The following is a 17,950-nucleotide window of genomic DNA, read 5'->3' as shown; positions in this document are numbered from 1 at the left end:
GGACGCCGGCGGCAGCATGCGAGGCTGCACGCGGTGTTAATCGTCACCGGAGAAGAAGGCCGAGAGCGGCGGGTGATGGGCAGATTGGGGTCAACGAAGGATTAGGAGGGGAAAATAATACTGTACTAGAAAAAAAAAGAGGAAAAAGGAACGAGAAAAAAAGGGACGCCTAGCTATCTGTCACTGCGACCTAGTCAACCATCATATCTTGATTTGCCATGTCAGCATAAGGTTTAAAATAGACTGGGATTAAAGAGTTCAGTATGACGATTTCAGGGATCAGAAGTTCAGGGTTCTATTTATCTTTCGCCTACAACTTCAGGGTTTGTTTGGACTTTTTCCTTCCACTCAAGCAGCCAATCTAGGTAGTCTCTCTCTCTCAGCCGTGGGTAGCACTTTGATTTTACAGTATATCCTTGCACTTGCAGTGGGACTCGGTGCGCTCGGCGTGCCGGGACGAGCTGCTCGGCAGAGGAACGGGGCGGCCTTGCATCCTGTGCCGCGACCCTAGCTACCGCCGGTGCAGCTTCACAGAGGGCTTGGTGGAGTCTCTCCGCGTGGCGTGCCCCAACGCGGCCCACGGCTGCGACGCCACGCCGGCCTACTACGACCTGCAAGCGCACCGGATGGCCTGCACCCACGCGCCGGGCACGCGCTGCCCCGTGCGCGGCTGTGTCTTCGTCGCCGCAATGGCGGAGCTTCCTGGACCACTTCACGTGCACGGGTGGCCGCTCACCACCGAGGAGCGCGCTGGGAAGAGCTTCGACATCGTCCTTCGTGACGGCTTCAAGGTCGTCGCCACGGCCGTCCCTGACGGCGGCAACCAGCAGCACCTGCTCCTGCTGAACGTGGCGAGGCAGCCGTTCGGCCGCTCGATCACCGCGGCCTGCATACATCCTCGGCCCGTTGCCGTTGAGTCATGTGCAGCAGCGGTGCCGGTAACCAAGACGGTGGAGCTCGAGCTCCGCTACTGGGCCGCACGCCATTACCAAGAATCTGAATTCAACGTACCTTTCGTCGATCTCACAGATGGGCTTCCGAACGACTTGCCGCAGTTCGTCGTGCCCAAGACTGTTCACCCAGACGACGATGCTACTATCCTTGTTACAGCCTATATCACCATCACGTAGTTCATTCATCGGCCAATCCTACTAGTATCTGACTTATCGAATATAGGCTTGATGCGCCTGAATTAGTTGATGTGCCAGTGTGCCACGGAGCAAAATTACTATGTTTTGTCGATGTATGATGTATTGCTACTGCCACCAGTTAGCGAGTAATATTTACGGCTCCTTTTATTCGTAGGCTAAGAAATTGTAGGAATATGAATCCTGGATTGAGATTACTATGTCTACTTAAATTGTATGGAAGAGAATTTCTCTTTACTGCGCTGAATATATTTCCCTTGAGTATGATCTTATGAATGAAACCGTTTTTTCATAAAATGTAGTTGGCGCCTCGCCATTCTCTAGAAGGCACCAAAAATAACCTAAACAAAGAGCAGAAACCTTCATACTAGTGACGCCATGGTCTGCCGCACCTCTATGGCTGCAAGGCCATCGAAGGTAGGGCATATCGGCGATGTCGCTGCCGAGGGGTATCAAACCCTACATTGGTTTTAGCGGTACCGCCTCACGGTCGCCTCTCTCTCATGTCTAGTACTGTTTCATGCCACCTTCAAATTTGATGTTGGACACCATGACAAGGCCTAGCCTCTTGGTCTCGTCATCTTCCCCCTCTCTTGCACGACGACAACCTTCTTGATAGCCTAGCCGTCATCTTCCCCCTCTCTTGCACAACGACAACCCTATTGGCCACCTAGCTTCTGCCACAACTAGTGCCTTCACGGGCCACCAAGCAACATTTTGGCCATCTCCATGTATTTGAGGAGGGGATCGACGAAGATGTGAGCTCCTGGTCTCTCCCCACCCACCTACGGTGCCGCAAATCTGTTGAGGAACGTGCATAGAAAAAAAAGACGCATTAAACTCATACGCGAGGAGAGGTAACATATCCTACCCTCGTAGATCGAACTAACAGAAGTTGTCGTTGACGAGGTTGATGAAGACTGAGTCGATCCCCGCAAGTAGACTTCGTCTAGTCGCGAGGAGATGTATTATCCCGCGAACAACTCCATGATTTAAGTGTCGCACATGCAGCACCGCCTCGGTATCCACATGTACGGGAGAAGCTTCACTTTGTCGAATTGTGATCAAGCACACCGTCGAATGAGTTGATCAAGAGTCGGAAGCGATTACGCAATCACCGCCTAGACTGGATCTAGACAACGGGTAGAGATCCAGCAACACTTCCGCGTCCAAGAGAATGAGGACCCAAGGCATGCTGGCCCTAGGGTCTAGGTCGAGGTTAGCATCATGGTGTTGATGATGACACGAGGACGACATCGACGGTATGTCGGATGGCGGTGCAACTAGGGTGCGCGACAACGACTAGGGTTTCGAGGCAGCGGTGATGTTGCGGCTTGGGGAGACTAGTGATGCGTCATGTGGTGCCTTTGGGGCACCCCTTGGTCATTTAAATAGGTGGACAAGCTCATTGGGTCGTCCAAACCTGCCTCCAAGTTTGAGTGAGTTCCGGTAGATTTCCGTCAGTTGAAACCTACTAGAAATACAACTCTCTTTTCCCAAAATCATAATTTGCCTTGGAGGGAAACTTCTTGTCTCTCAAGGAAACGTGAATACACCTATTATGGAACCCTCTGGACTTCCTAAGACAACCCGGGTAATCCCGGACACTTCCAAAAACCTTCCACAATATTCTGAATGCTTTTGGTCCATCCAAAGCCTTCCATATATGCATGAAACGATTCCGGACACTCCTGGGACCATTTCGAACACTCCTGGGATCATCTAGGACCTCTCATAACCATTTCGAGACCATCTGTGACACTCTTGGAAGCCATATCTCTTACCTTCATATAGAACTCATGTTCCTAAATGTCGCTAAACCATTAAGTGTGTGATCCTATTTGTTCGGATACCTGTGGACATGTCCAGAACACAATGAATCAGAGTAACACTTAACATATGCAAGATGATTTTTTTTTAAGCTTTACATGCTTGAATTGGAGCAAATATCTTAGAATACAAACTTTAAGTAATCAAATAGTTGAAATAATAAAACTAATTTACCAATAAAATATTTGTGCTCCACACCAATCAAACGTGGAAAGGAGAGGAAACGCCACATGATTCTTCAACAAGTTGAATTGTAACTAATTTGAATTCTTGTATGAATAATTTAATTTGTATGTCTTGATTGTTGTGTGAAACTATTTATGTGTACAACATTTTAATATTGTTTAAATTGTTTTTTGAACCATGCAAAATATTGTATAACTTGATAAAAATAAAGAAATTTTTTGGGGGCCGGCCTATTGAGATCACCGGCGTGAGACGGGGTCCCCTACATCAACGGAGTTACTGCCGGCGCACCCCATAGCGACGTTCTGGCGCTGCTACTGACACCTTTTTGGGATCACCGGGGAGATGCTCTTATATATAAAAACAGAGAGAGTAGTGTTTATATTTGCTCTTGAATGAACGTGGTGTTTTGGCTTCCATGTGCTGCTGTGCATATGCTCTCTTTTTTGTATGCATTTTAAACATATTTGAGAGTATCAAAAAAATTCAAAATAGCTTGTTGCGTGTACATCTCCACATCCTACATGCTCACAAAGTAGTTTCAACAAAAACCTTTTTTTTGTGATGCCTATGTAAAAAGGACAAATCTTGGTGCTAAAATAAGGTATTTCTCGAGACATTTTTTTATCTTTTTACAGTGGGCACAAAAATCTTGATTTTCAGCGAAACATTGTGCGCACATAAAAATTATGAGATTTCACAAGATGTGTCTTTAGATTCCTAAAAAAATTCATAAAAAAATCAAAATACATAGAGAAACAAAATAGAAAATTGATATGTAAATAGTGGCATTTGTGATTGTGTCTTTCTGTCACACTATTCATGCTACATTTTTCTTTTTACTTTTTTTGTGTATCTCGAAATTGATTATAATAGCCTAGATATTCTTAGGATATCTTATGAGCATTAACATATTTATTTTCAAAAATAATAAACAATTGCAAATTTAAATTTTAGAGCATCTCCAGTCGCGTCCCCCAAAGCAATTTGGGGCGCGCCGGACAAAAAATCCGTTCCAGCCGCGTCCCCCAAAACTCATTTTTGTCCGGCGCGGCCCGATACGGTGTCCGGCGCCCCGAGCCCGTCCCCGTCCCACAGGGGACGCTCCGGGCACGCCGGACACAACGAAAAGCGAGGCGGGGAGTGGCGGGGCTGACCCGTCAGCGACTCATTCAAGTTTGGACCTAATCATCGCCTACCTCGCGGCGGAAGTTAATCGCGCAACGGCATCTTTGCCTTAATGGCGACGGAGGGGCAGGCGAGACGTCCCGTCGGTGCTGCGCAGCCTCCACACGTCGCTGGCGTTCACACGGCACCGCCCGTTCCCACGCGATCTTCCCGCCTCTTCTCGCCTCTTCCCGCGCTTTCTTCCCGACGCCGGCGTCTATAAATGGCCTCCCGGCGTAATTGGTAGCCACCACAGCCGCCGGCAACAAACACAGCCCTCGTCGCTCCACCGCCGTCTCCTCCACCACCAGTGGCAATGGCGAACCGCCCCGGCGCTGGCTAGTTCCCTCCACCGCCGTCTCCTCCACTTCCAGTCCCGGATTCGCAGGTCGACATTGACCCCGCCGCCCGGGATGAGCAGCGGCGGGAGTTACTCGAGGAGGAGGCCCGCCAGCGGCGTGAGGCGGCGCACGCGGTGGATCTAGCGGCGTTCTACGCCCCTGCCCCGCAGCTGACGAGGCCGCGGCGGCAGCAGCGTGGCACGAGCAGGCGACGGTGGACACCAATGCAGTGTTCGACGCCTCGACGGCAGAAGAGGCGCGACGGCGCCAGACGGAGGAGATGGAGCAGCGGTGGGCTGATGAGCTCCGCCGCCAGCAGGAGGAGCGGGAGACACTGTACCGTGAACGGCGGGAGTCGATCGAGCGCCGGCGGCGGGACTCGATCGAGCGCCGCGCAGATGGCCGGCGGCGGAGGAGCGTCAGCAGCGGGGGGCGGCGCTGGCGGCAACGGAGGCGGCCTGGGCGAGGCGGGCGGATGAGTTGGCGGCGGAGGCCGACGCGTTGGCCGCGGCGATGATGGAGGCGCCAACTGATGTGGAGGAGGAGGAGGCTGAGGCGGAGGAGGAGGAGACCGAGGTGGAGGAGGACGACGACGACGACGACGAGTTCGAGTGGTCCGACGACGACGGGCCACACCCGGACGAGACGGCCGATTTTGAGCGCTCGCTCGTCGAGTCGTTCGAGTCGGAGAAGAAGCTCCAGGACGACGTCCGTGCCCGCGAAGAGGCGCAGATTCGTCGCGCCGGCGAGCTCTCCCTCCAGGCGGTGCAGCAGGGGAGGGCGGACGTCGACGCGGTGCTGGAGCAGCGGCGGCTGGCCACCGCCCTACGCACGGAGAGGCGGCGCGCGCAGCAAGAGGCCGGGGCGGAGGGCAGGCGGCGCCGGGGCGGGGCCGTCGAACGCACCGCCGGGCGGTCAGTAGGCTAGGTTTAGATGAAAGCTAGCCGTTTTCATTCAAACTTTGTAATATATAATCAAAATTGAATGAAAACCTTTATTTTCGTGCACCAATATTCATTTGGGCGAGACGTTTGGGGGACGCGGCTGGGGAGCAACGTCCCCCAAATGCGTCACGAACAAAACACGTCCCCAAACGCTCAATCCGACGCGTTTTGGGGACGATTTGGGAGACGCGGCTGGAGATGCTCTTAGAAGGGGTATCATGTGAAAAATGGTATCACTATATACTTTCCCCTAGGGCGAGCCCCAACTCCTGGCTTCTGGAGATTTCCCCCGAGGACAAGCCCAATTCATGGTTCTTTCTGCATGTTCCCCACGGTGCCGCTTGCATGTCGACTACAACACTGTTTGTTATTGAACTATTTTTATTATGCTTATCTCATAATTTTCTGGGTAAAATTAGCAATAAACGTAGAGGACATGAAACATTAATAAAACTAGGTGACACCCCGCGCTTTGCTGCGGTGATTTTATAGCACATATTGCTAAATACTTAGATAAAATCTTAACCAAATTATTTGAGGCAAAATAAATAAGAAATTTTGGGTTGCCTGAAACATGATGAGACAGAAAAAAGCTAGCTTCTGAACGTAATTTACTACTAAGGACCAGGAACATATAAGATTTTTAGTTAGCAAGCCCCAACAAAATTGTCTGTTATTGGCTCATTGCACCAGTGAGCAAAGATTGAACCGAAAGGACTGTTATTTGTTAACACTATTGATGAAAACATATCTTATGATTTTTGTGTTGCCTTCTTTCGAGAATGTAGCCACAGCATACGCGTTTGTGTTAAATGTTTGGTACGCATGCGGCTGTGTTTAAGAGCAGGTCTAACAGACCCCTTAAAAGGGCCAAACCCGTATAATAACCGCCGATATACGGGGTAGAGCTCTACCCGGTCGTCTAGCAGACCCCGTAAAATCGGCCCCCGCTTCGATTTTTGCTGTTTTCGAGTACGGGGCGGGTCGTCGCCCCTTACTTGTGCGGGGCGGGAGGGGGAATACGGTGGCCAACCCTCGCCTTTGGCGGGCTGAAATTTCAGCTAGCAACCGCTCGTCCATTGGAGCCGGCGCGGCCATGGCGGGCATCCGGAGCGGGAGCGCCGCGGCCGGCGTGCGGGCAGCCGGAGCGGCGCGGCCGGCGCGTGGAGCACGCGGCCGGGGCCGGCGGCGGCCGCGGGCGGGAGCGGCGCGCCCGGTCGCGGCGTGGCCGGCCGTGGCCGCCGCGCGCGCCGTGGCGGGCGGCGGCAGCACGAGGTAGGCAGGGCGCGGGGCGGGTGCGGCGCGGGCGCGGGCGCGGCCTTGGCGGGCGGCGGCGGGCGGGGCGGGCGGCCGGGCCGGCGAGGCGCGGGGCGAGCTCCGGGCGGCGGCGGGCGCGCGCGCGGGCGGCGCGCGGGCGGGGCCTTGGCGGGCGGCGGCGCGGCCGTGGTCCGGCGGCGAGCGCGCGACGAGCGGGGCCGGCCGGGACGGGCGGGCAGGGCCGAGAGTGGCCTGGGCGCAGGCCGGAGGAGGAAGAAGGAGAGGATGAAGAAGATGAATTTTTTTTTGGCATATTTGGGAATATTCCTTTTACGATTTAGTTATACGGGGTCTGCTAGCTTGGACGAATTTTCGGCCGGCGAAAAGTGAATACAGGGCCCTCTACTCGCGTTTTAAGGGGCGAAAATATACGGGGCCTGTTAGACATGCTCTAAGGGTATATATCATCCACAGAATATGGAAAGCTGACAAAATAGGTCAAAATCTCTAAGACGCTGGATAGAATAAGGTCTTTATCTCTGTGATCTATCATTTTGATGGAAAAATATGACAATAGATGCAATCCGACTGAAAATGTTCAGTAAATAGAAGAAGCCAAATAGTAGAAAGATGCACTATGCCTTGCGTTTGCATGCATGTGGGACATCCATCGACTGCAAACAATTCAGCACAATGACTGATGGTGCCCCTAGAAGATGACATGGGTAGTAACTTCATGACAAATAAGAGTGGGAAGATACAAAGGGGAATCACTCAATCACCACATGGTTCTCCATGACGGCTTCTAAGAGGCCCCTCCCCCGACGGTGCTGTAGTATATGGCGATGCAGCCTCTGTGCATGAAGAGTGGCTCGAAGCCACGAAGCAGTCATTCTACTTGGCCTAGTTTTGCCACCAGCCTGGAGCGGCGGTCAGCGGCATCGACTGGATCATGCGTCGAGGTCGTGCTAGAGAAGACGTTGTTGCGCGCTTCGGTGGATCCTCGTCAGACCAGCAGCGCAACACATAAATCCTGGAGCGGCGGTCCGGAGGCATGTCCAAACGGTGGCGAGATGACCGGTGTGTAGTGGATCTACCAAGTGATGAAGCTGGCGGAATTGCAGGTTGTGGAAGCCCAGCTTCCGCTGGCGGTAGATGTTCCGGCGAGCAGTCGCGCGCTCGTCGCGCACTTGCGGGTCCCCGGACCCCGATTGTGCATGGGAAGAGAAGGAAAGAAAAAGGAGTAGAGACAGCATGGCACTGTGGTTCGAAGGCCGATGAGAAAGCACTCGGGCTCCAGAGTGTCGATTTGATAAAGCGAGAGAATCCAAGTAGTATTGTTGACGGATCAGAGCAAGTACAATAGAGTCCAATCAGCTGACTATAAAACATTAAATAATATATTTTAGATGAGTTGGAGGAGAGAGAAGAGGAGAGAGAAGGGAGGTAGGCTACTATGCAATAGCGATAACTTCAGACGCGTCTCTCTGAGCGCCTTGTGAGAGTGAAAGGTGGGTCATATATTAGTAAAGTACTACATTCTTATAGCCAACTATTATACATGTTAGCTATATGATGACTACAAATAATATGACATCTTGTTATAGCCAACAGTTGGCTATACTATTGGAATTGCTCTCAATGGCAGAGGATTGGAGAAAGGAATATATAGAGTGGAAAGGAGAGGAGATCGACTGAAGATGGCAACTGACGAATGGCATTCAAATCTAATCTTGCCGAAGATGAGAAGCCGCTTAAATGAATAGCAGAAGGCCTCATGGGAGATATCTGGACAGCGGGAATTACTATCCAATAGGGTGAGGAGTAAAAGCGTCAGCTACCTAGAAGATTGGAAGTCATCCTGCCATTTCCGGTGGTGGCAACGTAATTGATGACACGTCGAACGACATGTTTTTTTTTTGTTTATTACTTTGTGCTGCAGGTTGAGACGGGCCGGACGCTTTCTTTGTTGGAAAAAGATAGGAAGAAGCGCCGCACGGTTCGGTGCGCGTGCGGCGGTGCCTTAGGATTCGCGAAAGGCATCGGGTTGACTCCCAACTTCCTCCTTATCCCCTCGCTAGCTTCTCTGGTTCACCCATTTTTTTTCTCTGTCAAAGCCCCACAGGATAGTTGCATCTCATCACGGACAAACTAGAGAAGGAGCAGGTGCGACGCATCGAGGGCTCCGCCAAGCGCCGCCGCCGCTGAGAGCGTGGAGTGGGCTTCCGTCCCTAGCACGGGGTCATCTCCGCCGACGAGCACGGGAAGGGAGAGCTCCGTCAAGCCGTCGCCGACAAGCGCGGAGTGGGCTTCCTTCCCTAGCGCGGGGCTGTCGCCGCCGACGAGCACGCGGCTGGAGAGCTCTGCCGACCCGCCGACGAGCACGCCGCGGGGAGAGCTCTGCCGACCCGCCGACGACCAGCACGCAGAGTGGGCTTCCGTCCATAGCGCGGGGTCGTCGCCGCCGACGAGCACGCGGCGGGGAGAGCTCTGCCATGCCACTGCCGACCAGCGCGTGGAGTGTGATTTTGTCCCTAGCGCGAGGCCGGCGTCGCTGACGAGCATTCGACAGGGAGAGCACCGCCGCCATCAAGCTCGAGAGGGGCGCAGCGCATGGAGGGCTCCATCGCCGACGAGCGCTAGAAGAGGGTTTCCGTCCTAAGCGACGCTGCCGCCAACGAGCACGCAGCAGGACAGCAGCACCGCCGTCGAGCTCGAGCAGGCCCGACGCAGGGAGGGTTCCATGAAGCTGCTGCCGACGAGCGCGTCGAGAGGGCTTCCGTCCCTAGCACGGGGACGACGCCGGCGAGCCTCGTCTTCTCGCGGCCGCGGCTCCCTTGCCCTTGCTCTTGGCCGCCACGCTGCAGCCCTTCCTCGACGTTGTGCGCTCCGAGGAGGCCGACACAGTCGTCACCTCCATCTCCCTCACCGCGCTCCACAAGGTCATGGCGCTCGGGGCACTCCCTCCCAGTCTCCGGGCTAAGGGAGCTCGTCCACGCCGTCGCTAGCTGCCGATTTGCGGCAGGACAGAGGCCAATGCCGAGGAGGCTGTGCTGATGCAGGTTGTAGGCGCTGCTTGCCTCCCTGCGCGCCTCGGCCGCCCCCGCCCTCGGAGACCTGCACGTCTGCATCGCCGTATGCACCATGAGTCTGGCGACCAGCATGTTTTTTTCCTGAGTGTTTTCCTCTCTCTCCCTACAGCTCGATCTGTTGTTTTATTAGTGAAGATTTTACTGGATTTTTTCCATGTGAACTATCTAGCGAGTATCCCCTGAATTGCAAGTGCCTCCAACTTTTTGGATGACAAAGGATTCATCGCATCTTTCAGTAGAAAATCCACTTTGCAACTATGGATTGGAAATCTGGCAGATAGGAATTTTGAATTTGGCATTTCGAGCTGGAATTTTGGGATCTATTAGTCACAACCAACACCGTATATAGTTGCTGTCAATTAATTTGGTTGTTATTGCTAATTAATCTTGTAGGTACTGCAAAGTAACCTGATAGCTAATTTTGGCTTTTTGAGCTGGCATTTTTGGGACCTGGTCACAACCAACATCGTAAAGTTGTTGTCAATTAATCAGGTAATTATTTCTAACTAATCTTGTAGGTATTGCAAAATAACCTGGTAGCTAGTAATTATTTCTAACTAATCTTGTAGGTATTGCAAAAATGAGTATAATTTTTGTAGTTGTGTTAAATAACGTGGTATTATTTGCTAATCTAGTAGTTATTGCTAATTAATCTTGTAGTTATTGCACAAATAATCTGTTAGCTAGTAATAGTATAATTTTCACCCATTTTTGTAGTTGTTAAATAAAGTACCGTGGTACTTTTGCTAACCTGGTAGTTATTGAAAATTAATCCGGTAGCTGCTCCTAAATAATTTGAAAACCTTGGAGAGTAATTTGTTTCAAAAATCTGATAGCTTCTCCCAAAATAATCTGAAAATTATCATATAAAATGGTAGCTGCCTTAAAGTAAAAGAATAGATTTTGTTTTGAAGTTTTTTGTGAAAATTGCACCTAAAATCTTAGCCTGTGAAAAGAAATTTGCAAGCAGGAGAGGTCGTGCTGATTTTATGACGCTATAACAACATGCAAGATTTCTGTTTTTTGATATTTATTGCGCATGGTTGATGACTTGATGTTGACTAGCGGGGTAGAAGGTGCATGTGCTAGCTGACATCCTGCTGGGACACTGAACGCGCTCAACAGAAAAAATAACTTTTGCTTTCGGTCCACGTGGTGGGGCCGCCAAATCCGCCGCACAGATCATGCTCCCGTGCGGCGCCGCCGGGTAGCACGGACCGTGCTACGCGGCGGCGCCGCACGCAGCTCGATCTGTGCGGCGGCTATACTCCATATCGAAAAATGTTTCTGTGCCTGCTGTTTCACTGATTCGGTGACCACATAGACGGTGTCTTTCTGCGAAAAAGCTGCACACGTTGGCAAGCCAAGACAACAAATCGTAGGCCCACTAGGTGCTAGCGTTATCAAGCTACACTACACATGAAAACAGGCAAATACTACTATTGTAAATAAAAACTCAGTGGAAGCTGGCATCACATGCATGTCCTCCATGCGATTCTCACTGTTCATAACAGCGCCTCTATGCATGTTTTACGATGCAAAGATTCTCTATAAAATTCTCTAAGATAATAATATGGCTAGAAAGTTGTTTATTCGGATTTTTAGACAGCAACTCGTGTTATCCAAATCAAGCCATAAGAGGAATATATTTAGCTGCTACAGGATTTTTGAAAGCCACTGCCAAGTAAATTATTAATAGCTACCAGGATAATTTCGTATAATTATTGGGTTCCGAAAGCGACTACCAAGATATTTAACAATAATTTTTGATTATTTTTCTACAACTACTAGATTTTCAACCGTGACTACCAAATTATATACTGATAGCTGCCAAATTATTTAATATTAATACATGCTATTTGAAAGCGGCTGCCAAGTTATTTACCAATGGCTAACAAGTTATTCTAATGTAATTATCAGGTTTTTAAATCAACTAGCAATAACTCCTAGATTATTTTATTACAATTACCGGGTTTTTGACAATGATTATTTAATGATAGCTACCAAGTAATTTAATATTATTACCGGATTTTTGAACGCGATTACCAAATTATTTACCAAATAGCAATTACATATTTTAAATATAATTTGTGGCTTTTAAATTCCACCGTCAATTATATAAACATTTTTATTATCATTCAAAACATTTGTTGTACTTACTAAGGTAAATTTTACTGTTGAAAAGCTTTATCTAGGTCCTCACATGGTCCAACAGAGAAGGTTGTCAAAAGAAACAAAAAAATATTGCCCATTGTTCATAGGCCCTATACACAGAAGCCATGCATGACTCTTTTACGGCATCAGTTTGGCAGCATACTACTGTACCTTTTTTTTTTAGTGTTCTGCTCGATGCAACTAGTACCTAACACATGAAGTCTTTGTAGCTTTGCAAAGAAATGTATTAAAGTCATATCACTGTAAATAACATTTGACTCGGTCTAGCTCTGTCCAAGTCCAGACACGAAGATAGGAAACTGCCTATGTAGGCCCGGTGACGTGCGCAAGTGGAGATGTGCGCGACACAGCGCCTTAAGGGCGCGACGCAAATCTTGATGTGCCGCCGCACGCCCGAGCAACCGTGCGGCGCCTCCCTTTATATTTTCCCACACGGAAGGGCTACCGCCGCACGGATTAGTAAATATGCGGCGCCGCCCCCTGTATGAGCGCGCATCGGCGCATGCAGCGCTGTCCGCTGACCCGAACACGCATGCAGCACTGTCATCTGTCCCGAACACGCATGTAGCCTATCCCCTGACCTGAACGACTGCACACGCAGACGCGAAAACTGCTCGCATGCAACCATCAGCTGACATGTCCCATCAGCCTGCCCAAACCCAATATTGTGCATGCGACTGTAGTAGGATTGTAGTACTAGCACTACACTGCCACCATTTGTTATTAGATTTTTAAACTTATTAGCTTTTTAAACATTGTTCGTATGTTCATGCCTATTATTTTACGCAAATCGTACTGACCATTCTTGTTTAAATGCAGGTTTTTGAATTTTACTACCAGTCGGCGTAGAAAAGTCTATCGTATTATTTAGCAGTAATTACCTGGTTATTTAGTAATAGCTACATTATTCACCAAAACGACTAACGGTCTCTAGGACACCGTTACCATATTACTTGGTATTAGCAATAGCTACCATAATATTTAAGAACAGCCACCGGGTTATTTTAAAATAGCTACCGGGTTTTTCAAAACAAACAAATACAGATTCCAGATTATTTATTAATACCTATCAGGTTATTTAGCAATAGCTGCCATAATAATCATGAACAGTCATCAAGTTATTTTAAATAGCTACCAGGTTTTTCAAAACAAACAAATACAGTTTCCAGATTATTTATAATACATATCAAGTTATTTAGCAATAGCTGACACATTTTATCTTTTTAAGTGTAATCCACCACATTATTTAGCAACAACTATCAAGTTATTTTAGAGCATCCATCTGGTTTTTCTAAACAAATACCAAATCATTTAGAAATAACTACTCAATTGTTTAAAAATAGCTATCAGACAGTTTTTAACCAATTACAAATCTATCAGATATAGCTGCCGGGTTGTTTTAATACAACTATCAAGTTTGTAAAAAAAAAACAACTGCCAAGCTCTGTACAATCTGTCAAAATTTCTGGCATTTTTGTAAAAAAATGTTTTTTGTCGTTACCACAATTTCTTTCGCAAAAAATAATAATAATAATAGTACTCGCTAGGCCATGTAGAGCTAGTGTAGCAGGCACAAATCCTTCACATAATAGCGAATTGCAGGACAGTTACGGTAGCAGTCTGCCAGAGCAAACATCATCATAAGTGGGGCCCGCTTGCTGTCCGTCACATGGTAGGTGGGATACAGTAGAGCGAAACGTTTTTTTTCCAATAACTGCCCGCCGCACGATGAGGACACGGGTGCGGCGCCTGTATGTAGATTTTCCCAACAATCTTCATCGAATGTCACGGAGGTTGGCTACAGGGAGCGGACCAGGGGAGTGGTGGGTTGGTGGCCGCGCGGCTCCATCACGGCTGCCGGTTGAACCTTTGTACCCCTCGTCGGCGCCCACCTCGGCTCGCCGAGAGCCGCCGCTTGCGCTGCCATGCTCGACCACAACCTCGTTTCCACCAACCTCCGTGAGCTCACCTCGTTCACCGACCGGTAAATAGAGGCGACCGGCGACCGCATCGGCAACCACCTAGCCAACGCCTCAACCTCCTCGTCCCCCAAACACCATCCCAAGTCAGTGGCGACATCAGCCCCGGTGAGCTTTTCCTCGCGGCGCTGCGTCCGGTATCCTCCCTCGCCGGGGAATTCGCAAAGCTCCCAGCGAACAAGGCTGACGGTGAGCGTCGCCGCCTTCTTTGAAGGGTGGGTTCCTCAGATGCACTACTAGGACGCCGGCAGAGGCGACATCACGACCATGGATGGCAGCGTTAGCGGATGAGGACGCCGGCGGCAGCATGCGAGGCTGCACGCGGTGTTAATCGTCACCGGAGAAGAAGGCCGAGAGCGGCGGGTGATGGGCAGATTGGGGTCAACGAAGGATTAGGAGGGGAAAATAATACTGTACTAGAAAAAAAAAAAGAGGAAAAAAGGAACGAGAAAAAAAAAGGGACGCCTAGCTATCTGTCACTGCGACCTAGTCAACCATCATATCTTGATTTGCCATGTCAGCATAAGGTTTAAAATAGACTGGGATTAAAGAGTTCAGTATGACGATTTCAGGGATCAGAAGTTCAGGGTTCTATTTATCTTTCGCCTACAACTTCAGGGTTTGTTTGGACTTTTTCCTTCCACTCAAGCAGCCAATCTAGGTAGTCTCTCTCTCTCAGCCGTGGGTAGCACTTTGATTTTACAGTATATCCTTGCACTTGCAGTGGGACTCGGTGCGCTCGGCGTGCCGGGACGAGCTGCTCGGCAGAGGAACGGGGCGGCCTTGCATCCTGTGCCGCGACCCTAGCTACCGCCGGTGCAGCTTCACAGAGGGCTTGGTGGAGTCTCTCCGCGTGGCGTGCCCCAACGCGGCCCACGGCTGCGATGCCACGCCGGCCTACTACGACCTGCAAGCGCACCGGATGGCCTGCACCCACGCGCCGGGCACGTGCTGCCCCGTGCGCGGCTGTGTCTTCGTCGCCGCAATGGCGGAGCTTCCTGGACCACTTCACGTGCACGGGTGGCCGCTCACCACCGAGGAGCGCGCTGGGAAGAGCTTCGACATCGTCCTTCGTGACGGCTTCAAGGTCGTCGCCACGGCCGTCCGTGACGGCGGCAACCAGCAGCACCTGCTCCTGCTGAACGTGGCGAGGCAGCCGTTCGGCCGCACGATCTCTGCGGTCTGCATACATCCTCAGCCCGTTGCCGTTGAGTCATGGGCAGCAGAGGTGCCCGTGACCATGACGGTGGAGCTCGAGATCCGCTACTGGGCCGCACGCCATTACCAAGAATCTGAATTCAACGTGCCTTTCGTCGATCTCACCGATGGGCTCCCAAAAGACTCGTTGCCGCAGTTCGTCGTGCCCAAGACTGTTCACCCAGGCGACGATACTACTATCCTTGTTACAGCCTACATCACCATCAAGTAGTTCATTCATCGGCCAATCCTACTAGTTGATGCGCCTGAATTAGTTAATGTGCCAGTGTGCCACTGAGCGAGAGTGCGTGATGATTAGATGGGTTTTGGTCGATTACCGCAAGTAGACTCATCTAGTCTAGTAGCGAGGAGATGTATTAGAGCAATTCCAATAGTATAGCCAACTGTTGGCTATAACAAGATATCATATCATTTGTAGTCATCATATAGCTAACATGTACAATAGTTGGAGATAAGAATGTAGTACTTTACTAATAGGACGCGTCTAGGGAGCGGCTGCACGCCAGTTGGTCGTACTGAGCGGTCATTCTAAAATGGAAAGTGCTCTCACAAACGGAAAGATGTGTCCAGCTGTCAAAGAAATGGTAGGCTAGCTGAAATCACTTTATCGTTTTAAAAAAAAACTGTAACTTTTAAACCGTGCGACGAAATTACAATCCGTTTTCACTTTTAGAATCCGAGCGACGAGAGCTTCAAAACTAGACCACATTTTCATATGTTTCGACGTAATTTTTTAACAAGCAACTTTGATGCGCGATAGAGCAACTTTGTTGTGCAGAAAAACAATTTTAGTGTGCGGCAAAGCAACTTTGGTGTGCAACGAAAACACTTGATTCATAACGATGGTAGGCTTCACAATAGCTGCAGCAACAACTCCTAATGTTGATCTGCAGGACACTAAAATTGCTCGGTCGAGTACCAAAGTTGCTCTGCAAGCATTAAAAATTGCTCGGTCGGGCGTCAAAGTTGCTCTGCATGGTTCAAAAACTGCGTCGTCGGGCACCAAAGTTACTCTGCAGGGCACTTAAGTTGTTTCGTCACACATTGAAATTGCTCTGATGGATACCAAAATTGTTGTCGGGCATCAAAGTTGTGCCTTCGTGTACCAAGAAGTGTACATGTTCGTTGCACACCAAAGTTGCTTTGTCGCACACCAAAGTTATTTTGCTGCACAACAAAGTTGCTCTGTCGCGCATCAAAGTTGCTTGTTAAAAAAATTTATCGAAACATATGAAAATGTGGTCTAGTTTCGAAGCTCTCGTCATGAAGAGTTTAGTAGTGAAAACGAATTGTAATTTCGCCGCACGGTTTAAAAGTTATAGTATTTTTAAAATGACACTTGATATGAGCTAGCCTACCATTTCTTTGACAGCTTTTGACAGCTAGATGTAAATAACTGGCGCCTAGTGTGTGTGCCAGGAACGTCCGGCCGGCACACGCCCGCTCGTAAGATTTCAGGTTACTAATATATGGCCCACCTTTCACTCTCACAAGGTGCCTAGGAGCACGTGCAAGAGCTGGCTATTGCATAGTAGCCCACCTCCCTTCTCTCTCCTCTTCTCTCTCCTCCAACTCATCTAAAATATATTATTTTATGTCTTATAGTTAGCTGACTGGACTCTATTGTACTTGCTCTTATCTCGCGAAAATCTCCACGATCCAAGTGTCGCACCTGCAACATCTCTACGATACCTACAAGTATGGGATAAGCTTCACCACGTCGAAGTGTGATCAAGCACATTGTCGAATGTGTCGATCAAGATCTGGCAGCGCTTCTGTGATCACCGCCTAGATTGGATCTAGACAATGGGTAGAGATCCAACAACATTTCTGCGTCGAAGAGTATGAGGACCTAGGGCATGCTGGCCCTAGTGTCTAGGTCGAGGTCGACATCATGGTGTTGATGATGACACGGGGACTACCATGGCGGTACATCAAACAGCGGCGTGACTAGCGCGGCGGAGGTCGGGGCGGCGGTGATTCTGCGGCTTGGGGAGGCTAGTGTTGCGACTTGTGGTACCTTTGGGGTGCCCCTTGGTCCCCTTAAATAGGTGGCCAAGCCCCTTGGATCGTCCAAACCTACCCCCAAATTTGAGCGAGTTCCGTTAGATTTCTATCAACCAAAACCTACTAGAAATAGGACTCTTTTACAAAATCTAAATCTGCGTTAGAGGGAAACTTCTTGTCTCTCAAGGCCACGTGGATACTCCTATTATGGAACCCTCCGGACTTCCTAAGACAACCCGGGTCATCCCGGGCACTTCCAAAACCTTTCAAAATAGTCTGAATGCTTCTGGTCCATTCAAAGCCTTCCATAAATGCCCGGAACAATTCTAGACACTGCTGGCACCATTTCAAACACTTCTGGGGTCATCTAGGACCTCTTAGAACCATTCCGAGACCATCCGAGACAAACTCGAAAGCCATATATCTTATCTTCATATAGAACTCACGTTCTTAAATGTCGCTAAATTATTAAGTGTGTGACCCTATGAGTTTGAATACATGTGGACATGTTCGAAACACAATGAATGCGAGTAACACTTAACATATACACAACAAGATGTATATTTTTCTAAGCTTTACCTGCTTGAATCGGAGCAAATATCTTAG

The 17,950-nt window shown here is 49.6% G+C and overlaps 2 protein-coding genes across 2 annotated transcripts; both read left to right on the top strand.

Moving 5' to 3' along the window:
• Nucleotides 1-263: 263 nt before the first annotated feature.
• LOC124646711 lies at nucleotides 264-1,130 on the top strand. The gene is made up of 2 exons (XM_047186789.1): nucleotides 264-323; nucleotides 429-1,130. Exons 1-2 carry the CDS (start codon nucleotides 264-266, stop codon nucleotides 1,128-1,130), a joined length of 762 nt encoding a protein of 253 aa, XP_047042745.1.
• Nucleotides 1,131-14,678: 13,548 nt separating this feature from the next.
• LOC124646709 lies at nucleotides 14,679-15,548 on the top strand. Its single transcript, XM_047186788.1, has 2 exons — nucleotides 14,679-14,738; nucleotides 14,844-15,548. The coding sequence occupies exons 1-2, from the start codon at nucleotides 14,679-14,681 to the stop codon at nucleotides 15,546-15,548; spliced, it is 765 nt and encodes a 254-aa protein (XP_047042744.1).
• The last annotated feature ends 2,402 nt before the right edge of the window (nucleotides 15,549-17,950 follow it).

This window comes from Lolium rigidum, chromosome 4 (assembly GCF_022539505.1).
Source record: "Lolium rigidum isolate FL_2022 chromosome 4, APGP_CSIRO_Lrig_0.1, whole genome shotgun sequence".
In the NCBI taxonomy this organism is placed as follows: domain Eukaryota; kingdom Viridiplantae; phylum Streptophyta; class Magnoliopsida; order Poales; family Poaceae; genus Lolium; species Lolium rigidum.
The sequence above is the reverse complement of the archived record's forward strand: the minus strand, read 5'-3'. Positions and strand labels throughout refer to the sequence as shown.